At 47.5% G+C, this 22,676-nt stretch overlaps 11 protein-coding genes across 11 annotated transcripts; 6 read left to right on the top strand and 5 right to left on the bottom strand.

Annotated features, from left to right (window-relative positions):
* Nucleotides 1–13: 13 nt before the first annotated feature.
* On the top strand, nucleotides 14–1,935 carry F9C07_4018 (kinase-like domain-containing protein; the record flags this gene model as incomplete). The annotated part of the gene is made up of 3 exons (XM_041291994.2): nucleotides 14–189; nucleotides 259–884; nucleotides 965–1,935. The coding sequence occupies 3 exons, from the start codon at nucleotides 14–16 to the stop codon at nucleotides 1,933–1,935; spliced, it is 1,773 nt and encodes a 590-aa protein (XP_041146283.2).
* A 667-nt stretch (nucleotides 1,936–2,602) lies between these two features.
* F9C07_1537339 (C6 transcription factor (Acr-2)) lies at nucleotides 2,603–5,172 on the bottom strand. The gene is made up of 4 exons (XM_041292004.2): nucleotides 4,793–5,172; nucleotides 4,582–4,674; nucleotides 4,036–4,510; nucleotides 2,603–3,972 (listed from the first exon to the last, which is right to left on the bottom strand). Exons 1-4 carry the CDS (start codon nucleotides 5,073–5,075, stop codon nucleotides 3,270–3,272), a joined length of 1,554 nt encoding a protein of 517 aa, XP_041146284.1. The 5' UTR covers nucleotides 5,076–5,172; the 3' UTR covers nucleotides 2,603–3,269.
* Nucleotides 5,173–5,319: 147 nt separating this feature from the next.
* F9C07_2283532 (putative transsulfuration enzyme family protein) lies at nucleotides 5,320–7,092 on the bottom strand. Its single transcript, XM_041292005.2, has 2 exons — nucleotides 6,848–7,092; nucleotides 5,320–6,779 (listed from the first exon to the last, which is right to left on the bottom strand). Exons 1-2 carry the CDS (start codon nucleotides 7,001–7,003, stop codon nucleotides 5,748–5,750), a joined length of 1,188 nt encoding a protein of 395 aa, XP_041146285.1. The 5' UTR covers nucleotides 7,004–7,092; the 3' UTR covers nucleotides 5,320–5,747.
* Nucleotides 7,093–7,523: 431 nt separating this feature from the next.
* Nucleotides 7,524–8,587, top strand: F9C07_2283533 (putative transcriptional regulator). The gene has a single exon (XM_041285893.2). It carries the CDS (start codon nucleotides 7,706–7,708, stop codon nucleotides 8,477–8,479), a length of 774 nt encoding a protein of 257 aa, XP_041146286.1. The 5' UTR covers nucleotides 7,524–7,705; the 3' UTR covers nucleotides 8,480–8,587.
* Nucleotides 8,588–9,315: 728 nt separating this feature from the next.
* F9C07_4022 (putative O-acetyltransferase) lies at nucleotides 9,316–10,325 on the bottom strand (the record flags this gene model as incomplete). The annotated part of the gene is made up of 3 exons (XM_041292006.2): nucleotides 10,079–10,325; nucleotides 9,767–10,003; nucleotides 9,316–9,682 (listed from the first exon to the last, which is right to left on the bottom strand). The coding sequence occupies exons 1-3, from the start codon at nucleotides 10,177–10,179 to the stop codon at nucleotides 9,316–9,318; spliced, it is 705 nt and encodes a 234-aa protein (XP_041146287.1). The 5' UTR covers nucleotides 10,180–10,325.
* A 607-nt stretch (nucleotides 10,326–10,932) lies between these two features.
* On the bottom strand, nucleotides 10,933–11,234 carry F9C07_2232654 (uncharacterized protein; the record flags this gene model as incomplete). The annotated part of the gene is made up of 3 exons (XM_071509915.1): nucleotides 10,933–11,042; nucleotides 11,104–11,172; nucleotides 11,222–11,234. 3 exons carry the CDS (start codon nucleotides 11,232–11,234, stop codon nucleotides 10,933–10,935), a joined length of 192 nt encoding a protein of 63 aa, XP_071366463.1.
* Nucleotides 11,235–12,581: 1,347 nt separating this feature from the next.
* Nucleotides 12,582–14,806, bottom strand: F9C07_2256829 (dihydroxy-acid dehydratase; the record flags this gene model as incomplete). Its single annotated transcript, XM_041292007.2, has 3 exons — nucleotides 14,572–14,806; nucleotides 14,368–14,498; nucleotides 12,582–14,307 (listed from the first exon to the last, which is right to left on the bottom strand). Exons 1-3 carry the CDS (start codon nucleotides 14,614–14,616, stop codon nucleotides 12,582–12,584), a joined length of 1,902 nt encoding a protein of 633 aa, XP_041146288.2. The 5' UTR covers nucleotides 14,617–14,806.
* Nucleotides 14,807–15,715: 909 nt separating this feature from the next.
* On the top strand, nucleotides 15,716–17,386 carry F9C07_4025 (putative vanillate O-demethylase oxidoreductase; the record flags this gene model as incomplete). The annotated part of the gene is made up of 1 exon (XM_041285894.1): nucleotides 15,716–17,386. The coding sequence occupies one exon, from the start codon at nucleotides 15,716–15,718 to the stop codon at nucleotides 17,384–17,386; it is 1,671 nt and encodes a 556-aa protein (XP_041146289.1).
* A 1,539-nt stretch (nucleotides 17,387–18,925) lies between these two features.
* Nucleotides 18,926–19,696, top strand: F9C07_4026 (acyl-CoA N-acyltransferase; the record flags this gene model as incomplete). The annotated part of the gene is made up of 1 exon (XM_071511162.1): nucleotides 18,926–19,696. The coding sequence occupies one exon, from the start codon at nucleotides 18,926–18,928 to the stop codon at nucleotides 19,694–19,696; it is 771 nt and encodes a 256-aa protein (XP_071366464.1).
* An 825-nt stretch (nucleotides 19,697–20,521) lies between these two features.
* F9C07_2256831 (bypass of stop codon protein) lies at nucleotides 20,522–21,733 on the top strand (the record flags this gene model as incomplete). The annotated part of the gene is made up of 1 exon (XM_071510121.1): nucleotides 20,522–21,733. One exon carries the CDS (start codon nucleotides 20,522–20,524, stop codon nucleotides 21,380–21,382), a length of 861 nt encoding a protein of 286 aa, XP_071366465.1. The 3' UTR covers nucleotides 21,383–21,733.
* Nucleotides 21,051–22,493, top strand: F9C07_2283540 (uncharacterized protein). Its single transcript, XM_071510641.1, has 2 exons — nucleotides 21,051–21,571; nucleotides 22,022–22,493. The coding sequence occupies exons 1-2, from the start codon at nucleotides 21,444–21,446 to the stop codon at nucleotides 22,224–22,226; spliced, it is 333 nt and encodes a 110-aa protein (XP_071366466.1). The 5' UTR covers nucleotides 21,051–21,443; the 3' UTR covers nucleotides 22,227–22,493.
* The last annotated feature ends 183 nt before the right edge of the window (nucleotides 22,494–22,676 follow it).

Consider the following 22,676-nt stretch of genomic DNA (forward strand, 5'->3'; position numbering starts at 1 on the left):
CCAAATAATCACAATGCTTGTTAGAGCTCGGGCTATTCGATGTACAAGTCATCTTGTGATATCAACTAATCGGGCATTGATACCTTTGAACCCCTCTTCTATCTCACGGACTTTCTCTACTTATCACGCCTTAACCCGCCATTCCGCCGAAAGCTCTGAGCTGTTTGAGTATACATCTGGAAGATGGATGTTAGTAGCTCCTATAACCTATTCTGTACTGGCTTTCGCGGGTGATACTTGATTGATGACGGCCGACAGCTTCAATGAATCCCTGAGACTCGCGGAACGACGACGCGTCTTCAACGTCCCTGAATTGAAGCGCCTTGCTGCCGAGTCGATTAACCAAAGCGCGAAGGATGTCGCCAGCTTTGAGAAGGTTGCTGAGGGGTCGTTTAACCGTGTTTTTCTAGTGACAATGAACGATGGTACCAAGCTTATCGCCCGTGTCCCGTATCCCCTTATCGAACCGAAATACTTCGTGGTAGCCAGTGAAGTTGCGACTTTGGATTACCTTCGTCTACATGATATACCCGTACCCAAGGTGTTTGGCTACTCGGCTACGTCGGATAATGCAGCAGGGACGGAATACATCTTTATGGAATATATCCGTGGACAGATCTTGGGTAATCTGTGGTTCGACTTGTCTGATGATGATTGTTCCAAAGCTATTAAAAATATTGTCGACCTGGAAGCTCGCCTTTTCAAACTACGATTTCCTGCCAGTGGAAGCCTTTACTATACGGCGGATCTGTGCTCCAAAACTGATAGACCACCCGTGCCGATAGAAGATCCACCGAGCAACGGCCGGTTTAGTATAGGGCCCGAGACTACTCCACGAATGTGGTTCGGGAAAAGACGTGAACTACAAGTAGAACGCGGCCCGTGTATGTTCCTTCCATCGTTTGTCTGACGCTTTACTATCTAAGACCCCACACTGTTGACGAGATCCACTAATAAGCTGTAGATGAGACTGCAGAGGCGGCCCTGACCGCGGGTGCGAAGAAGGAGCTTGCTTACTTAGCTAGGTTCGGTAAAAGACTGCAACCTCGTGAGCGTGTTTATAGAGCGTTATACGGTTACAAAGAAGTGTCCCATTTGGGTCAGGTGAGGAATTTGGAAGACTATCTACGTGTTGCACCGTATCTAGTGCCGGAAAACATCAAATCTCTTTGCCAGCCTACAATCAGACACCCGGACTGGCACCCGAACAATATATTGGTGTCCGACGATCTTAAAATTACTGGTTTAATAGACTGGCAGCATGGCTCTATCTTACCACTCTTCCTAAATTGTGGGTTTCCGCAACATATATGGAATTGTGGGGACGAGGTTTCAAAATCTCTCGACACGCCTAAGTTACCAGACAATTTCGATGATCTCGATGATAGCGACCAGCTTAAAGAGCTGGAAATTCTCCGAAAACGTCGTATCCATCATTACTACGCATGGTATACTGCAATGTTGAATCCTGTTCATACTATTGCCATGGACCACGATCTAAGCTTGATGAAGGGCCTGATTTTCAACCACGCGAGCAACCCATGGGATGGGGATATGGTGTCACTAAAAGCGGACCTCGTTTATATAGCGCAGAACTGGGACAAACTGTCCAACCCATCGTCCGGCACTAAGGCGGGTGTCTGCCCATTAGAATATTCGAACGGCGAGGCGAACTCATGGTTGATGTTCAATAGCTGGCAGATCGGAGGTGACGCACAGATATTGAACTTCAGGAACCATATTGGTTGTGGGCCAGATGGGTGGGTGCCGTCGGACGGATATGACAAAGCTAAGCAACGTGAAATGAAATTCAAGGAAACTGCGTTCGAGGGACTTAAATCGGAAACTACGTCGGAAAGTGATTTGGAAAAGGTCTGGGCCAAGATGTCCGAGAATTGGATGTTCGATGATTTCGACGAAGAGCCATATCAGTAGCTGCACGATACATATTGGGTGTCTATACGCGGAGTTCTCTGGTGTGTCAATCGCTCGATCACACCACGACCGCCCAGGTGTTTGATTCGACACCCTCATGAAAATGGGCTAGGGACTGGTCTTAGCGGACCTATCGAGAAATCGATGGGCAAGGTAGCTGTAGGGTTTCATTGATTTCCATAACGGATTCTCTCTTATCCTAGTATATGTATACGGCGGTGTAATGTAATGCATATTTCCTTCTGGGGGATCAGCCTCGGCTTCCAGCTGTAACCACTATGTATATATCATGCTTGATTCGGGTATCGCTAAGAATATACTTGTCCTTACTTGTTCCTGATATATCTTTCTAGAATGAGGATCAGCACAGTAGCTGGAGTCTGGGCCTTTCTTAGCATCAAGGCTGCCAACGCCATTGAATTGACAGGGTAAGCAACCCAACCCTAAAGAAGGGCAATATGACCCAAGTGGCATGCGACGAAACCCGAGTGTCCACCATAAGCATCTACTGATCTAGAGTATCCCGTTAGTCTTTTGATGATATATCACGGGGCTGGATCAGATAAGGTTCGGGCCGTGAATGGCCACCCTCTCGCTACTTGACTGTTCACAGTAGTTGAGAAAATACGTTGAGTACTGCGGGTTATCTTTCAAAGATAGGGGAAGAGGAAAGGGGAACGACGAAGTGTTGTTCTGCGGAAGAAGTGTAGTATCTATGTACAACAAATGGAACCGCGTATGTCTTTATAATATGAAAGTAAACGCGTGGCTCATTGAACTAAGATAGAAGTAGAGAGCTTTATGTCTATGGTCGTGACGCTAAAGCCATGGTCTTCGTGAAGCTAAGAGAGGTGAATTATGTATTAAGCCATATTAGAGATTGGAGTGTTTGTTCTATATGTGAGTTGTCTTTGATACGTTTCGACATAGCCCTCCTTCTAGGGTAAATCCCTCCAAACCAACTTGTGGCGAATAGAGTGTATGTCTTGCCCAATTCTGCGTTGTGCTGTATTCAAGCCGTCACAAGCGACATGCGTGAATAATATCAAGAAGAGTCGGGCACACATCGGAGGATGGGCGAGATGGAGATGACCTGGATGTAGCCTCAGCTGTATATCAAGACTGTTCCTGGTCTTGACCCCGGCAGTTTCTGGCTCCTGTTCGAGTTGGGGTTCCCTTTGCTTCCGAGGGATGGGGAAATTGACCCTGTTGTTATATTTCCAGGTGCCCCAAGTCAGATGGACCACGGTGAACCGCTGGCAAACATGCCAGCAATGTAGCTGTGGATTAAAGTGTACTCTGGCACAGTAGATGAGTTCAATAAGAGTCAAGACTTAAATGAAAAGCCAGTCATGATCCAGGTCTCCGATGTCAAAGATCCATTGTGTTGGAGACGCCTGTTTGTCCGTCTTTTGCCAATAAGACTGCAGTGCCTTGGCTGCATTAACCACGTTCAAACAGTTCGTATCCAACCAGAACTTTTCCAAGGAAGTGATTAGAAAGTCTCGCTGGGCCTGCGACCGGCATTCAAGACCAGCAACGAATATCGGCCAAAGGACGCATTTTAATAACCTGCCGTCGTCTCTTAACGCATCGATGAGGCCTATTAGTTCAGAGACGAGTTCCTCTTGTGGCGTATTCACATCGAGCAGAGCATCCAAGATGCGCTGACCATAGATTAGAGCTCCTAGTTTGTATGACTGCGCCAGTTTGCAAAGGTTGCTTATGTATCGCGTCGAGGTCTTCTGTGACTCTGGTAGATTCGAAGCCCAGGTATAACAGTCAAACTTCTGTATTAAGTCAAGCACGCTCGTTATATCTTGCATGTGCGTATTACTGGTGGTAGAGGTCGGTGGCTGGGGCTCGACCATGCTGTCCCGATAGGCTGAAAGACATTGGACGGCATGTAGCAAGTACTCGGGACATCCAATGAAAGATTGTTCGACTGTTTCCTGAAGCAAGGAATCTGGATGGTCTAATGAAGTGCAGCCTGAAAGTAATTTAGGACGGACAAATGTTGCCCCAAGAGTCTCAATCCTGAAAGACAAAACAGTTAGCCAGAACGTATACAGTCTTACCTCTTTGACGGCCGATACATACACATGAATTTGTTTGATGATGAACTTTCTTATTTGCTCGATAGTCCGTCCTGGATCCTGGGACTTTCCAGCCTGCAACTCATGCAATTGACCACTGGTAATCAGCCTCTTAGCGCCCTCAAGGTGAAAGTTCCATTTATCGCTTCCGGACTCTAAAAGATCTAAGAAGATAAGAAGGAAGATTGACGCTACTGTCGTGTCCTGTTCAGATATTGTCGGATCGCTCAAAGCGTGCGTTAGACCTTGTATAGCTTGGTGTTTGAAGACAAGAGCATCTTGGTGAATCTGTAGGAGGTCTGGGGAAGCCCCCACTATAGCATTCTCAAAAGAATATCCGGAATTGGCCCTGTGGCGCGCCGCGAGGGCGAGGACCGACTTCAGTAGCACAGAATTGTTCACAGCCAGAGATATAAGCCTTCTAAAGGGATTCTCCTCGCTATCATATACAATGAATACTTTGCATATTTGATCGTTATCTAGAGACAGAAATTAGCTACATCGGACATTAAACTTTCCTGAAGCCATAAACCAAAGACACTTTACTCACAATAGTCAAGGTAATACCTGGATGTCTGGTCCAAGTTTGAGATAGGACCAGTCTCCAAAGCCATTGATAGGCTCGCTCCATTATCGACTACATCTGAACAGCACAAGGAACCTCAGTCAAAATCCAGGCCAATCCACAGTGACATTTGAATCAGGGAAGGGAAACCCCGGTGACCGCATAGAATGCAGCTCTATAGAGCGTAGAGACCCACCAGTATGGCCATTCTGATCGCGTCTAACCAAAGCAGACGATATTATCTTCTTACTGCCTTTCTTCCCGGAAACCCGATCCAGCGTTGCCAAGGCCGTCGAGGCAGTCGACGCATCCTTCGCGGCCACCCCCTGCAGCCTGCCTCGAATAGCCACGCCTTTGACCCATCTGAGGGGCCGCTTGTCATAGCATTCCAGTCCAGCTTTCAGACATTTCTTGCAAGGGGTTTGTGATTGGTCACACTGGATGCGCCGGCGCTTACATGTATAACAAGGGTCGTACATTGTGTACCTCAATGCGGGGGAACACAAGGGGGTGAATAATGTGGCGAGAGTTCCATCGGGTGACTAGTGCCAACTATTTGCACTAAGAGTCATGGTGAAGAGACAGAAAATCGAAGTTAACTTCACAGCTCAGCCCCGCTGGAGAATGTAGCATGCATGGAACAAAAACAATGTATGGTTTATGAACAATGGACGTTAAAATAAAGTTTGAGGGGCGATCGGCGCAGAACCGCTAACCTCTTCAGGCAATGGATGTCCTGTTTCAGTTTCTCCATAGTCACATGATACGCAGGAACTGTTGGGCCATGTGGAAGACTGCTTGAATGAGAAAATAATACGGGGTCTTCTGTCCCTTTTAGGCATCGTTTAGGGTCTCTAGCGAGCGATTTTGGTGGAACTTAACGCTAAAATTTACTGCCCTAAGCTAAACCTTATATTTGTACGAGTTATGGAGATTATGATACGCATAAAAGCCGGCTAATACCGTGCAAATACAGCTAGATTCAATAGTATGGGTATTTAGCATGAGATGATTCCGATATTAACCCTCAAAAGATTTAAATATCATCTTCAAAACTTAGCTTTAGGCGTAAGAGACCAATAAAAGTGAAGAACAAGCATTCCAAAACGGTATATTCCAATATGTACAGTAGAAGAATTCGTGAAATTGAATCATGATTGCGACAAAAGGGACTTGAACGCTTTAAGCAAATCGTTCTTCAAGTCCTCCCAGTTTTCCAACCCAACGCTGAGTCTCAAGAGCTTCCGGTCTACTCTGGAGTCGGACAGTGCTCTCCATTCAATCAAGGACTCAACACCACCAAGGCTGGTTGCATGCTGGAAGAGGTGTAACTTGCTTGGGAGGACCCGTGCGAAATCTTCAGTCTGTAGAACAATCGAGAAAACAGGACCAAAGCCGTTTGGCATCTGTTTCCGTACCCAAGGCTCGTTCTGTAAACTGGCATGATGAATCTTTTGAAGAATGCTCTGGATGATATGCTCCTCGCTACCCGGAGCTGGACTCTGGGCGTTCAGTCCTTGATTCAACCATGAGATCAATCTCTCAGAGCTCTTGCTTGCGCGCTCCACACGGACTTCTAGCGTGCGCAGACTGCGCAGGCCAAGCCAAGCTTCTAAATTGCCGATGACGCTTCCAAACGCAAGTCTATCTTCGAAAAGCTTCTTGGTCCAGTCCTGACGCTTTGTCGCGAGAACACCACAGAGAAGGTCACTGTGGCCACCAAAATACTTGGAGCCGGAATGCATCACAATATCAGCGCCCCACTGGAACGGATCTTGCAAGCTTGGAGGGGCAAAGGTGCTATCGACAATGAGATAGGCACCTCTCGAGTGAGCCTTCTGGGCAAATTCCTCAATACTGAAAGCTGTCCCCAGCGGGTTGACAGGGGTCTCCAGGAGAATTACATCCCCCTCTTCTAAGCTCTCCGCGGAGCAGTGAAGGTCCAGTTTCTGGAGTCCGGACAGGCGCGAGAGAACACCGATAACCTCATGACTGCCATGGTAGCCCTCGCCGATGGAGATACGGCGGGGATTCAGAAGTACCAAAGCGGCAGTCAGAGCTGCTAATCCGGTAGAGTAGCAGATGGCATTTCCACCGATGAGCGATGAAAGAACAGCTTCGAAGCGAGTTGCGTTTGGGGCAAACTCTCGAGAATATACATAGTTCTTTCCGTTGAATTCATCCTAGTTGTAACGTTAATGGAAATTGTCTGCTATGTATTTGATCGTAACAGTGTAACAGTGTAACGTACCACAGGGTCTACAGATGGCAGGAGGTCGTTAGGATCACTGGGAAACCTATAGGTTGTCGACAAGTGGATTGGAGGCGCAACGTCTGTGACCAGGTTGAGCGGGTCGTCGGCATGCAATGCTCGAGTCGAGCGATGAGTATCGTTTGAAGAAGACATGATGTTTCGGTAGTGATCTGAAGCCCTGAAATGAGAAAGAAAGACTCAGAAAAACCAGAATGATGGAAGACCGTGTGGAGGGGTCGCCTTTATAGATGATGTCTGCAAGAGGATATCGACTACCAGTTTAGTGCCAAAGTGGGGCCCACTCCCGCGACTTTCCTAAAACTGATGCTTGTCCTTAAATTATCGGTGTCCCATTGGGTGTAATGTGGTTTAAACGCCCCACTACCATCAACTTCCCAAACGGGACACGCTAATTCTGGCAGATTTTCGACATTCGGCGTTCATCCGAATGTGTTTGCCGTCATTCGACAAACAACTTCTCCTCTAAGCGATGAATCGTTGTGGACCAGTAGAACTTTCATGAGAATCTTTTACATGATCATTTTCTGACTCAACAGAGCCCTTTCACCAACATCTAGAGCTGCTCGGCGATGCGCACCAATCAGGATGCGTACAATTCTAATTCGGGCTCTTCCCCTCGATCCACCCTGTTAAGATGATATCCGTCTTATGTACCTTAATTCTAAACTTCGGATCAGATTACCCATATTAGTATATCAGGTGATGACTCACACTTGCGACATGGAATATAAAAGCAACTAGACCCCTCTGCAGTGTAGCTAGGATCTCACAATCAAATCTACCCTTAGTCCAAATCCCTCTCTTTCTTGTTTACCACACAATTGCCCAAAAACCATGTATCTCCGCGCAGTTCACGCAGAAACATCGATCAAGGCTCTCTTCGAGTTGATCCAAAAGAACCCTCTCGGTGTACTCACTACCGCTATCCCTTCGACTACTCAACATTTCATACAGTCTAGTCATATCCCATGGGTGCTAGACATTATCTCCGATGACCCCGATGCGCCAGTGAAAGGTCGTCTGCGCGGTCATATGGCCCGCCAAAACCCTCACAGCAAGACATTCATCGAAGCCCTGAATGCTGCGGGCCTACCATCTGCTTCGCCATTGCAGCAAGAAGTTCAAGTTCTCTTCACGGCCAATCCGCACCACTATGTGACTCCTAAGTTCTACACTGAGACTAAGCCAGCCACGGCAAAAGTGGTCCCCACCTGGAACTACGCTGCTGTCCAGGTTCATGGTAAGGCCACGATCTACCACGATAGCTCCTCTCCTGAGAGCGCGGAGTATCTCCAGAAGCAGATTCAAGATCTCTCTGAGCTTTGTGAAACGTCTGTCATGGGCTACACCGGAGAGGGAGGCCGGCCGGATTCTTGGAAAGTGACTGATGCGCCTGAGCGGTATATTGATATCATGAAGAAGAACATCATTGGTATTGAGATCACCATTGAGGATATCGGTGGCAAGTTCAAGATGAGCCAGGAATCGACCAAGGGAGACCGGGAGGGTGTGATTCAGGGATTCGAGAATCTTGGAACAGATGTTGGCCGGGATGTGGCTGCGCTGGTTCGCGAGAGGGGGGAGATGAAGGATGCTGCTAAGAAATAAACCCCTATTATGTTTTGTATTAGAGGACTAGAACAATACCCTTAGAATAGTTGTTATGAAGAGCACGTTTTGATGATACTGGTACCTCGCTGCAGGGAGTAATTGAGCCCTCAAGTGAAATAGCCAAGCTTACCAAAGGATATATGGTAGGTGTGACATCGCATTGGGCTGTCATATCATGCACACACAAAAACAACGTCGTGAAGTAGTCCTTATATATTTTTGTTGTAGTAAGATGACCCATCCATGATCACTACCGCTTGTTTCAGGGAATATCAAAGCAGACGTCTAGAAGAACGTTCATATATTTCACGTTACAGTGTCTTTATTTCGATTATGACGGGAAAATGCTTGCTGAAGCTTAGTTTGCTTCTGATACTGTGAAGTCCCAGAGATAGAAGTTGATCAGTGCTCTAGCGCCCTTTCCACTGTATCATTACCCTCACCATACACGAGCCAGAAGTGATCTTGTTCAAGGCGGTAAAAAGTTCTATGACCTTATAAGTCCTCATATATGTCAGAGTATCGGTACTGGATTCATTGTGCACAAAGGCGAAATTGTCTGGACCAACGTCAATAGCCGTGTAGCAGCTGGCACGGCTTTCTTTGCGGAATGCGATTGAACGACTCGCGATCTAATTTCAAATACATCTACAAGAAGGCTTCTACGTCGTCAATCTTATATGTTGGTGATTTTAGTGAAGCAGATGAGACTCAGAAAGTAAGAGAGGCAGGGACTGAGACAGCTAGCAAATGATGAATTGCTGGTTTACTGTCCGACAGTCCGCTGCTTAACGACCTGCCATCTATTAAATCTACCCAACAAACCAAACCAATCACTCTCTATCCTCCCTTACCAAGTTCCGCCAAGGGTTACTGGGATCATTCTCCTCCTCCTCGACCGACTGAATGGTCTTCTTCACGCGACAAGGAATGCCAGCACCCACCGAATAAGGCGGAATATCCTTCGTCACAATCGACCCAGCACCAATCGTGGATCCCTTCCCAATGCGCACACCAGGCAAAATCACAACATTGGCTCCAATCCAGCAATCATCCTCAATGAAGATGGGATGGCCGAATTCGACAAATTTTCGCCGGGAAAGCACACTGGTGTCGTGGCCAGCGGTGATAATGCTCACATTCGTGCCGATCTGTACCCGGTCCCCGATTACGACTAGACTGGTGTCGAGGACTGTTAAACTGTTGATATTATCATGTTAGCTTTTCTTTTATCTGGAAGGTGAGTGGTTCTTGTGGGTGTGAATGGTAAATTGGCAAACCCACCCCCAGTTGACGAAGCAATCGCTTCCGATGATAAGGTTAGACCCATAGTCGGGTCTAAAAGGGGGTTCGATGAAGGTCCCATCTCCTACTCGGCCGACGAGTGCCCGTAATCGTTCCATACGCTTGTCTGCGATCTGGTCGTAGGGCACTGTCTTGGTGTCCAGATTGTTGTAGTCATCTGTTAAGCCACGGCAGCGGTGGCGAGCTTCTAAGAGCTTAGGTATGTTGGGGTTGTACCTAGCTTCGTTAGCTTTGATTCACCATTGGAATCTCCGACAGGAATGTATAAAACTGGGTTGAAATCAAACATACATCATTCCTGAGATCATGCATTCATATTCTTCGCACATGGGGACACCGTTTAACCCACGTGCCAGCTCGATGATCTCTGGGCGTTTCGCTGTGGCTGCCATTTTGGCTATGTGTATAGAGAAAGATCTTTATCTGAGAGCTAAGAATAAGAGAGCAGGGATTGAGATTGGTAGGATCGAGTATGCAACGACAAGACCAAAAGTCTAGAATATATAAGCCTAACTCAACTGAACAGCTGTTATTTCGGCGGTCGTATAATTAGCACATTCACTCCGGAGATGCTCCACACCTGTTAAAAACGTACTGGGTCCAATTGTTGAAGTGGATGACCCTTTCAGAGTAGATGTGCTGTAGTTGGATATAACGATGCCACAGCCAGGACCCCGCGGAGACTACGTCAAGGATGGATCCTCCGATATTTTCCCGACGCCAAACTCCCTTGCCTAATCGGGTAAAATAGCCAGCTGCTGAGGAGGCGGGGATATCTGCTGGCTTCCACTGTGCCGATGAGCTAACCGGATTGGGTCTTTTAATAGCCGCGCTTATCGGCCTTATCGGTGGGGCTGGACTAACTATATTTGGCTGCTATACCGCACTACTAGGTATATTTTGACAATGTTGTGTTGGGAGTAAGTATAAGCAGTTGCTAAATTGAAGGAGTGGCATTTTTATATACTGTCAGTACAGGCAACATGTATCAAGGAGCCATGATCGAGAATTAATCAGATTGAATTGAAATCTTACGTATGACAAATGCTTGATTGACACTAATGATGCTACGATAGCTACTATATCAAATAACAAAGGAAAGGCTCTGCCCCACGGAGCACCCATATTCAGTCATTGGCAAATTGTCAATCGTGGATAAGGTTAAGGTCTCTATCCAACTTATACCGTGTAATCTCTTTGAACAGATACGCCATATGATGTGTTACCCATGTTCCTCCCATCTCGTATCGAAAGCCTTTGGCGAGTCAGATATACTACAGAATTTTATCTGAAGGGCTCGAGAAGTAAGCACTTACCATCGGACTCGACTGTATATGTTCGTCCACCGACACGACCGCGAGCCTCAAGCATCAAGACCGAGAGACCTATAATATATGAGCCTAGATTGTTCATTACAGTAGACTATTGACCTACCGCTATCTGTCATGTCACGAGCAGCTATCAGACCACTGTAGCCAGCGCTAACGACAATTACATCGTAGATTTAATCGGCAGGAGCCGTTTGTCTCTCAGGAGGTTCCACAACTCCTCCGCAGTGGAGGTTACCTTTCCTAACGCCCTTATCCTTTCTCCATATATAACCATCCTGGGTTTCCTTAATCTTGAGCAGTGCTACCTTTGTTCTTAGTGGACAACAAAGGCTACCAGACACGTATCTTGATGACAGGAAAGCAATAAATCATATATACGACGCAGCTTGAGTTCAATCACCTTCTTGTTTTAATAGCGAGAAACTATACCGAAATTAAGTTGTACTTGGCATTTTTTTAAGCTTACCTGTTGGCTCCGTGAGTGGGATTATGTTCAGAAAGGGAAATTGGATTGGTTGTCTGTGTCAACGCGAAACGCCCCCTGGCCTGATCAGCAATGAAGTTGTGATTAAATTAGGGTAGCCCATCCGCGTGGTTCCGTGGATATAGCCAATCTGCCTAATTAGGAAGGTGGGTAATCATATAAATACTTTGATTGCTTACCCCGTGGGACGAGCTCAAGGCTACAATGAGAGAGTCTGGGCCAGGCAGGTCCTCAAAGTGCAGAGCACTATACAGTTCTCCATCTATACAGATAAGACACCCATTATAGTAGATATTGCCAGATCTTCTCTAGAAATGCAGTCTCTAGATAGTGAAAAACAACCTCAACCAAATACCGAATCTACACAGAAGGGCTCAACAGGGTATATCTAACTAATACCCCACATATATCCCGGTGTAAGGCAGATACTAACATTTTCTAAGCATCAAATCATGGTAGTAGTAGAACATTAACTTCGTCCCTTTACACTAATTCGCGTCCTAGAAGGCGTCATTAGACCCTCGGCAATCCACCGATTCACAGGCCTCTGTCCATGACACTCGGACCGAAACTCGACGCCATAAATTCTTAGAAGATAGGCAGCAATTATCTTGAGTTCACTATCAACCTGGAACCTACCCGGACACGAATGACCTCCATGTTCAAAGGGCAGATGCTCCGGTGCAGTCGACACAAAGCTCAGATTGCTCGTGGTCGTGTCTTTCGGAGCCTTTTCGCAGATCCGAGAGAACCGGAAGGGATCGTACTTGAAAGGGTCCTCAAAATATTCGGGATTGCATTGAAACGGACGACCCAGGAAGGAGGCCTATGCGCCTTTGGCATTATATCAGCTTATAGAGCAAGTGATAGGATGATAGTCGTAGCCAAGTACATCAATTGCACAATATTCCCTAAATTGTACGGAGTATGACGAATTATTGATGTTCAACCCTATTAGGATTTCTGGCCAGCGGGACATCTAGATCGGTCCGTCCGTAACACAGCCATGACTGGCATCGCTGACCAGCGTGGCATACTTCTTTAAGGTTCCCTTTTGGTATCGGAACGGGGGTGCTTTCCACTCCTTCCTCCTCTTCTCAAGCTCCTCAGCCGGAATGTCCAAATCAATCACTCTTTCCTCAGCATCAATCACGATCCTATCACCGTCTCGTACTAGTGCAATTGGGCCGCCCTCTATGGCTTCAGGTACAATATGTCCGATCAAGAATCCGTGACTACCACCAGAGAATCTCCCATCCGTGAGAAGCGCAACGTCCTGGCCGAGACCAGCACCCATGATAGCGGAGCTAGGCTTAAGCATCTCAGGCATACCCGGACCACCCTTAGGACCTTCGTACCGGATAATAACAACAGTCTTCTCGCCTTTTTTGATCTCACCCCGCTCAAGTGACTCTATGAATGCATCTTCGTAGTCGTAGCACTTGGCTGTGCCCTCGAACCGCAGACCTTCCTTGCCAGTAATCTTACCCACCGAACCGCCCGGAGCGAGCGATCCGCGAAGAATCTGGAGATGACCGGATGGCTTGATAGGTTTGCTGAGGGGGTGGATAATGTCCTGGTCAGCAGGGAAGTCAGGCCATGAGGCCACATTCTCCTTCATTGTTTTACCGGTGACCGTGATTCCTGAGCCGTCGATCAGGCCCTCTTTCAGAAGGTATCTAAGGAGGGCCGGTGTACCACCGATAGTGTATAGGTCATTCATGACATATTTTCCAGATGGCTTCAAGTCAGCCAGGAATGGTGTCTTATCGGATACTGCTTGGAAGTCATCGATAGTCAATTTAATACCGACCGAGTCAGCAATAGCAATCAGGTGTAGAACAGCGTTGGTACTACCCCCCAGTATATTTACCACAATCATTGCATTCTCAAATGCTTGACGGGTCAAAACATCACTAGGTCTGATATCTTCCCTGAGCATATTCTTCACCACCTCACCGATGTTTTCACATTCGACCAGCTTCTTAGGATCGTCTGCTGGACAACTACTGCTACCGGGAACGGTCATACCCATAGTCTCAATAGCCGTCGCCAGGGTATTTGCGGTGTACATGCCACCACAAGCACCTCTGCCGGGGCATGCATTGCGAATAATATCGAACCGCTCTTTCTCGTCGATCTGGCCAGTAATGTACTGGCCATACGACTGGAATGCACTGACCAGATCCAACTTTTGGCCCTTTGCACTGCATCCGGGCTTGATACTACCGCCGTAGACCATGATACTAGGCCGATTCGTGCGTCCCATCGCCATTAACACACCAGGCATATTCTTATCGCAACCCGGTAGCGACACATTCGCATCATACCACTGGCCATTCATCACAGATTCAATGCCATCGGCAATAAGCTCCCGACTCTGTAAGCTGTATCTCATTCCTTCTGTGCCCATACTGATCCCATCTGACACTCCGACCGAGTTGAATCGCATAGGGACCAGACCCGCCCGGCGGACGGAATCACGGACAATCCCAGACAGGTCGTTCAGGTGCATGTTACATGGGTTACCCTCGAACCACACCGAGGAGATACCGACCTGCGGCTTCGACATGTCCTCCTCTGTCAGGCCGGTGGCATACAGCATCGCTTGTGAGGCGCCCTGGGACTTGGGTTGTGTGATCTTCGAGGAGAATCGGTTGAGAGACTCGTCGGATTTATAACGGCGCCCGGCAGGTGGAAGACGACTGAATATGATTGTTAGTATCTGTCGATTTGTGAAGAAGGGATGGGAGATCTTCTCGTACGTGTTCTGCAACTGAGCTCGTCGGCTCAACCCCAGAGCTCTCGATCGGATATTCGACGACAGCATGATGGCTGCGGATACGTGTAGGGGGAATGAAACGAGAGAGAAAGAAAAATCAACCTGTTGAAGACACTACTCCGCAACACTGTAAGAAGGATGACCGTCGAGGCAGCCGTGATTCATTTATAGAGAGAGTCGGACCCACAGAAAGAGATCCGGAGATGGGGCCGAACTCCGGACTCCCCTTCATTCTGATCGTCTCGGCCCCCAAAGGGCAGCGGGCCAATCACCGGCGGATTAATGTAAAGCAGATCGGGTTGAGGTGGGTTTGGTTTTACTCGGTCGGATTAACCCGTTACCCATGAAACCCACTCGCTGGATTTAAGTAAAATCTTAGACTTTTAACGATATTCAGATATTTTCTCTTTAAGGGATATATATAGATATCTATAGAATTGGTTAAAAATCTAATGTATTAGATTTTAAGTTGAATATGTATTTATAAAGGGGCCTTGTGTAAGACATATTGCCTGAGTGTAAGGCACTAGTGCGCTACTTAGTAGATTCTAGGGTCTGCGGGATCATCCCGTAGGTAATGATGGTCTTTTGGTAAACCTTGTATCACCTGACCCCTAGATTAGATTGAGGTACCTTACAACTTCATCTTGAATAGTATTATCTTTATTCTTAGTAAACAATACGGCCACTAGGCATGGAATCGTGCCATGGCTTTATATGGATCCCACTTTCCGGTGAAACTGTACCCCACATCAGGTTGATATTCAGAGGAAAATCACACAAGGGCTTTCTGCGCCGTTCCGAACATAGTGGCGTCAAAAGGCTCCATCTCCTTCTCATACAGCATCACCGGGGGCCACTTGGTAGGGGTCGAGGTCTCGAAAAGATTGTCCTTTCTCACCTCTCTAGAATGCCAAGAGACTTTGAAGATCCCAAGAAAAAGCCGTCTTGGCATTATGGGGTACCCCAAAAGCAAATGCTGAAGAAGCTTTCCATCAGGCGAGAAATTGTGGATCCGGGTCTGACCCGGTGAACTATGGAACGGACTTCATTAGACCGAATTATATTACTGAGAGGTATAACTGAAGTTGGAACAGAGATTTACTACTAGTTCGTCTGTACCCTTATCAGCAGAGGCCCTGTAAATAAGCCGGCTCCACGTCGGCTCTGCCCGAAAAAGACCACAGCCGCAGGAGCGGATATCTCCGACACATGCTCAAGTACAAAGCGATGCTTACCTGCAAGTCAGTCATTTTATCGATTGTTTTCAGCACACAACACCCTCGAAAATCACCATAACTGATCTCATTCGTTGTTCGGTCCGGCACAGAATGCCAACTTTCCAAGACGAAGATGCTGATGCTATCAAAGCTCTGAAACAGCCGTGGGAGACGGAGACACTGGCCCAGGTGAGGACTGGTAAGGTCAAACCAACCTTCACTACTCAGGAGCCCTCCGCCATCTATAAGCAGATAAGGCGAGGCCCTCTTGCCGTCAACGATCTTGGGTGTGAGGGGGACGAGCATGCATTTGAATTCCATGGCGGTCCGGAGAAAGCCCTACTGCAGTACAGTGCGCGGCATTACACCAGGTGGAAAAAGGAGCTGCCGCAAAGTAAAGCCTTATTTGTACCGGGCGCATTTGGTGAGAACCTGGTTGCGAGTAATGCCAACGAGCACAACATGTGTATCGGTGATGTGGTGAGGATTGGAGAAGTGATCGCTCAGGTAACAGGACCGCGGCAGCCCTGTTACAAACTGAACCACAGATTTCAGGTCCCCGACATGTCAAAGCGTGCTCAGGACCTCTGCCGCACAGGCTGGTTCTACCGTATCCTTAAGACAGGCACGATTCAGGCGGGCGATCAAATGACACTGCTGGAGAGGCCGAATCCGCAGTGGACCATTGCCACTATCCAGCACTACCTTTATCGCGACATGCGCAACGAGGAAATGATGCGACAGATTGTCGAGATTAGAGAACTCGGTATGGAGTATCGGGGAATTTTCATCAACAGGCTGCGGAAACAATACGAAAATCAAGCGCGCCGGCTCGAAGGAGCACCCGAAAAGGCACTCACAATATGGAAGGACTATCTTCTGCTCACAAAAGTCAAAGAAACTCCCCGCATCGTTTCTCTGGTTCTCAGAGCGATAACACCATCGGAAGTGCCCAGTCCCATTGTTCCCGGATCTCATGTGCGCGTGCGCCTGAATGAGGGACTGATCCGCCCATACTCTGTTGTTACAGGAGACTCGAATCAGTTTTGCCTTGCCGTTGCCCTGGATGAGGCCAGCAGAGGAGGGTCGCGATATATCCATCGTGAGGTTCAGCCCGGCGACATGCTACAATGTGGTCCCATTACAGCCAGCTTCCCTCTTTCAACGGTTGCTGATCATCACGTCTTCATTGCTGGGGGAATCGGAATTACAGCCTTCATAGCCGCTGCGCAGCATTGTGAACGGCTCGGCTACCCATACCATCTGCATTACCTTGTTCGAAGCGCTGAGGATATTGCCCTGAAAGAGTATTTAAGCGGGCTGGGCTCCAATGTCACCATCTACGATAAGTCCTCCGGAAAAGTGTTTAACGCCAAGCATACTATGGAGCAAATCCATGAGGGGACCCACGTATATTGCTGTGGATCTGAGCGATTACAAGACTCTGTTCTCACAGTGGCGTCTTCTTTAGGAGTCAGCTCCAGCAGGCTACATTTTGAGACGTTCAAGGCCGCTACATCCGGCGACCCATTCACCGCAGACTTGGCTGGATCGAAAACCTCCATCGAGGTAGGAGAAGAGCAGACACTACTCGATGCCTTGCGTGAGGCAGGATTTGATATTCCCTCATCCTGTGAGGCTGGAAACTGTGGGACTTGTAGGGTTGGGGTCAAGGCCGGAAAAGTCGAACATAGGGGCTCGGGGCTTATGGAATCCGACAAGAATCAGGCCATGCTAAGCTGCGTCTCTCGCGGTCTCGGGACCGTAGTTCTCGATCTGTGATAGACGCGCACAGGGAAACGTAATTTATCAAGCATATTTAGTTGACCTCTTACAGATGGGGCTTACTATCGCTTCATTGCACCATCGTACTGTTATACCCAATATCTCTATGGGATTCCAAATATTAGCGAATGCTGCATGCTACGCAAGCAAATTCCAAAGCCGAATCTAGATCAGGCGTCCACCAGAGATGGATAGAAATTACGCAGGGCTATTCTTTCATTTCAATATCTTGAATTACTGTATATACTGTAGCGTAGGTTGACTGACCATGTCTTTCTAATACCCGATCTTCCTACTATGTACTATGAGTTACTCGGGGTTTGCTGCGTCATTTTAGTCCTAAAGAGGCGATCAAGAGCGATGCTAACTGAATTTGGTTAATAACAAATTCTGATGTATTATTATATGGTTTTTTTGTTGACAAAACCTGCAAAAATGAGTACCGCTTTCTTTTTTTGGAGCACGGGGAGATGCGCCCTCCAGCGACATTGTTTTGAATTAAATCCCGGTAGCTCGGGCCGTGACCCGGTGGCGTGTTTAGCATTAGCCCTAATCTTAGGCGGTGATCGTCCTGAGCCACCCGAATTTATTATCCATCATTTAGATCAACTATAGCAATACCATATAAGTAGGCCAGTCAAGGAGTCAGTAAAGTTGAGCATAATGCGAGCAATTCTAACAAGGTTTTTTTTTTTTTTTAAAAAAAAATACAAGTTGACTGAGGCTTAGCTTGGTACTCATCTTGGAAGTCATTCAACACAACCTTTGCCAAACGAAGCGAGCAGCGAAAACACCGTGCAAGATGAACCTCCCAATGGCGGGTACGAATGGTTTTGTGTTGCCTATATCTTGTTGATTGCTCATTCTTGGGAATCAATGGCGTGAGTCTGTATAATTATGGCCTTCTCAATTGTTGTCGGCTTGATCATCGGGATCTTCTCGACCTCCTTCTCTCCCATTATCATCCGGGGTCTAGGACTGCATCAAACGATCAATGGACTGATAATCTTCTGGATGATCCTGGTTAGTCCGATCACTGGGGCGTTATATGTTCTTCAATCTATCCGCTTTTCCTTTCTAACGTTTCTAGATATGAACCAGTTTGGGAGATCATCGGCCTAGTTTTGCGACAGTCTAGCATGGACGAATGATTATACGTTCAGTTCCTCCCGGTTGCACTGTATGTGGCCGACTCACTGTGTTTGCTCGTTCTGCGCTGGCGGACGGTAGTATAGCGCCACACCAAGGCATCAAGCCAAGGATGCCAAGGAGTACCTGCCGACTCGCTTAGATGGACAGCTCGGCTACCAAACGATTAATTGACCAACTAGAGACTAGAAATGACCTTATGTGAATGATTTGTAAGCCCTTCAACGAGGGTGCCCACTCCATATGCCGTGACGTTGCTGCCATCTGGCATCTATATAATGCCGGGAAGCAGGCCCACTACCTCAACATATTTCAAAGAACTCCACCACCACCACACACATCATTGCTATCTTGCCACACACACCAAGGCCCTATATCACAACTACCATGACCGACCAGAACGCCCCAAACACACAGTCTAACAGGATCCAAATTCGCGTGGAGCCCATCACAACCCCGGCAGACTTCAACCGATTCTTTGAGATTGCTGCCCTCACCTTCGGCCATCAGGTCCAAGATGGTGTCTGGTGCGCCATGAACCCTGGCTGGGATACACCTGAGGGTCGTTCGAGCGGCAGTGCCCGTCTTGCTGCGCGCTGGTCCACCACCACCAAAGACCGACATGGCAACCCCAACACCATTTTCCTCAAGGCCGTTCTCGGAGACGGCTCGGCGGATGAGGGAAAGATTGTCGGCGTGGCTATCTGGGAGCAGGCTTCCATGGTAGACGGGTACGGCCAGGCACCTGCCACCGAAATGGACAATGCGCACCTGGAAGCCGTGTACCCAAATCAGCCGGGTGAACAGCGGTATCTCCGGCAGGTAGACCTTTCACTACGTCGGCGCCGCTTGGAGGTGATCCGTGAGATTGCGACGAGTGCATCCCCCGCGGTCATGGTGTTGGACTTATGTGTGGTCGACCCATCGTTCCAGCGACTCGGAATTGCTACCAGACTGGTAGAATGGGGCCTTCGTGAGGCGAAGGCACGTGGTGGGTTGGAAGCTGTGCTGGAAGCTTCGAGCATGGGGCGGCACGTTTATAGGAAGCTTGGGTTTGAACAAGAGGGGGGTGAGTTCATTTACGACGTGGATGAGGAGTTTCGGGATCGTGAGCAACCGTCGAATGTGTTTATGCGCACCGGTAGACCAGTGGCATGACAGCCTCAATCCCATCGAAGCTCTTTACGATTGTGCCTACTCCCTGGGAAGTTCGTACGAGTTGGAAAGGTCAATATGCGAACGTCATGCGGGTTACCTCAATGTTAGCAATCGATGAAGTGCGCCACCTTTTAGAGCTCTCCTATCAACTCTGCAAGAAATATATCTGTATTAGTTATAATCGAGTCTTTACATGGCATTGGGACCGGATCGGTTTGAAATACCTGTTGCAACATCCACAATTGTTCCAGAGTCTTAAATACTCAGTTGGTTGACCTACCATTGGCGAAGAGATTGCGCACCTTTGGTTTCGATTTTCCTGGTGGACCTTTTCTGGGAATCTAGCAGATTTCTTGACTTTTGCTCTGCGGTTGAGTCTGCCATTTTGGGATGATTGAGGCGTAGTAGGGGGGGTAGTAGTGGAAGGTTGAGAAGTAGTCGAGGTAGCTCTTCGTGCCAAATCTGGAACGGAGATTTTGTTGTTCAATAGGATCAAATAAGTTAAAGAATTTCAGAAAGCTAGTTCCACCAGGTTATGTGTTAAATTGAACAGGAGTAGAGGTGCCGCTGTTGTAAAAGTAAGTGGAGGACACCTTGTATGCAAGAACGACACTACCCCCTTGTTTAATGATTAACACTCTTGCTCTCTACAAAGACGGGGATGTAATTTGCAATACTTTACAATACTAGTCCTATCCCCCGGTGATTTGCTCATTTCTACCCCACAGACCCTTGTCACTGTGAGCTACATGGGGATTGTCTGTCACCCATCATTTGCCGTTGTCGTAGCTGCTTGTAGCTGCTTTTCTTCTGCTTGGTTTTGGAATGGCCATGAGCATAGCCATGAATAATGTTTTCTGTGCAAATCTTCATAACTCCACCACTGCACTGGGCTGCTTTTCCGGAGCTTATGGTATCGGTGGAGTTATTTCACCATTATTTGCCACGCTCATGGTGTCTCACGACATACGTTGGACCTATTTCCACACCATCACATTGGCTATGTCTGTGGCCAATCTGTTGCTCTCAAGCTTCGCGTTTCGGAATTACGAGGACAATGCCACTATGGTCTCCCAAAGGGCACCCGACTCGGCAATTCCTCCCATGACCAGCAACAATGATCATTCACCCAGTCAATTGCAGATGTTCAAAAAGGCTATTCAGGATCGCACGACGATACTAGGATCACTGTTCATCTTCGCTTACCAAGGTGCCGAGGTTTCCGTTTCGGACTGGATTGTGTCATTCCTAATCAGCTATCGCGGGGGTGATTCTCGACGCGTCGGTTATGTGAGTGCCGGCTTTTGGGCTGGAATCACTCTTGGTCAATTTCTGATTGTGTATCCTGCCCATCGAATTGGAGAGAAGATTGTCGTCGGGTTATTGGTTGTCGGAGCTATTTGCTTTCAACTCATGACCTGGCTAATCCCAAATATTATCGGTGAAGCTGTGGCTGTAGCGATCCTGGGCTTGTTGTTGGGTCCCTTATATCCATGCTCTACGGCGGTTTTTGCGAAGTTCTTACCCCGAAGTATGCAACTTGTCAGCCTGGGTTTCATCAGTGCTCTGGGGAGTAGCGGTGGTGCTGTGTTTCCTTTTCTGACTGGTATTCTTGCACAGAGTATGGGCACGATGGTACTACATCCAATCTGTCTTGTGCTGTATGCAGTGATGATCATTAGTTGATGCACTTTACCCGGGATCTCGAAGCGATCGGAGTGAGATTGTGTGTAATACATAAATTGACATGGTTAATGCTTATCTGCTGATATACAACCGTGATTCTGGATTGGAAAGGAACGATGGGCAACAGTGTTACTACCTACAGGTATGGAGACTCCATAAATTCAAACCCTATCATCAGATTTCAGTGGGGTAAGACTAAGCACTGGACAACTTGTCTCATATGTACCGTGGGAAAAGAGATCCGCACTTTCTTCGATATCTCCAATAATTTACTTCAACTGTACACGCTTCAAGAAACGAGAAGCAGCCATGCCAACACCTCCGTTCTTTGATTTACTGAACGCCCTCGAGTCATTTAACGATGCGAAAAAGAACTCTGTTTTTCACATAGTCAACGCTACATATAAGATATCCATAGACCCAATGCCTCGTCCCCGAGGATTGTACTTACAAACGACGGGAGGACATAATCAACTACAAGGCAAGATAATATCCACTTCAATTCATTCGTAATCGTATATCCAAGCACTCAAATCCCAAAGCCATATCCACAATCCCCTAACCTATCCTAAACATCATGATAAACAACCTTCTCAGCCGCAATCTCCGCCCTCATCCCCTTAACATTAATCTCCTTAGGCATCACCGTACACCAAGTTGGTGTATGCCCAGGAACCATTCTCCAAAACACATCCTGCATAACCTTCTCATCCTCGACATGAACAAGATAGCTAATGAAACGATAACCTTGGCCAAGTCCCTGGCTTGCATGGGCATTCTTCAACGCGGCCTCGAGGCAAGTAAAGATGGCTTCGAATTCTGCTTCTGCTGTTTCACGGATTAGGGCCCCGGCTTTGAGTTCGAATCCGATGTGCCCAGTAGTGAAGATGAGAGAGCTCGTGGGAGACACGGGTACGGTGGCTGTTGTTGCCAGGGAGGCGGGTTTCACGCAGTCGCCTACTGGGCCGGGGAGATTTTTGTATGTGGTTTTTGATATTATGTCTCTTGTGGTAGAAGCTGTAGAATGTTGATTGAGTGAACTACGGACTTGAGTATATGACACTATGTATGTATGTAAAATGTATAGATCTATGTATACTGTCTTCGATGACTTGTCATAATTTCACAAATGAGAGTAACGTAATTCAATTACTTGATAAGGAATAGAAAAATAATATGCAAGGACACAAAGACCAGGGGGTCTATCGAGAAAACAATTATTCTCAAGCCGGTCTCCAGCAAGGGCACACTTAGGGTAAGTGGTTTTGATACAACAACCTGACTGGCTGCGGAT

The sequence above is a fragment of the Aspergillus flavus genome, chromosome 4, assembly GCF_009017415.1.
Source record: "Aspergillus flavus chromosome 4, complete sequence".
Classification (NCBI taxonomy): domain Eukaryota; kingdom Fungi; phylum Ascomycota; class Eurotiomycetes; order Eurotiales; family Aspergillaceae; genus Aspergillus; species Aspergillus flavus.

Bases quoted from the DNA above. Each gene is read 5' to 3' on its own strand.
- F9C07_1537339 (XM_041292004.2), bottom strand. From the start codon at position 5,075: ATGTACGACCCTTGTTATACATGTAAGCGCCGGCGCATCCAGTGTGAC. The intron at 4,675-4,792 runs GTGGGTCTCTAC...TGTGCTGTTCAG, and splicing joins CGATCAGAATGGCCATACTG to ATGTAGTCGATAATGGAGCG. The intron at 4,511-4,581 runs GTGAGTAAAGTG...TTCTGTCTCTAG, and splicing joins CAGGTATTACCTTGACTATT to ATAACGATCAAATATGCAAA.
- F9C07_2283532 (XM_041292005.2), bottom strand. From the start codon at position 7,003: ATGTCTTCTTCAAACGATACTCATCGCTCGACTCGAGCATTGCATGCC. The intron at 6,780-6,847 runs GTACGTTACACT...CGTTACAACTAG, and splicing joins TGCCATCTGTAGACCCTGTG to GATGAATTCAACGGAAAGAA.
- F9C07_2283533 (XM_041285893.2), top strand. From the start codon at position 7,706: ATGTATCTCCGCGCAGTTCACGCAGAAACATCGATCAAGGCTCTCTTC.
- F9C07_2283540 (XM_071510641.1), top strand. From the start codon at position 21,444: ATGGTTAATGCTTATCTGCTGATATACAACCGTGATTCTGGATTGGAA. The intron at 21,572-22,021 runs GTAAGACTAAGC...TAATCTCCTTAG, and splicing joins TATCATCAGATTTCAGTGGG to GCATCACCGTACACCAAGTT.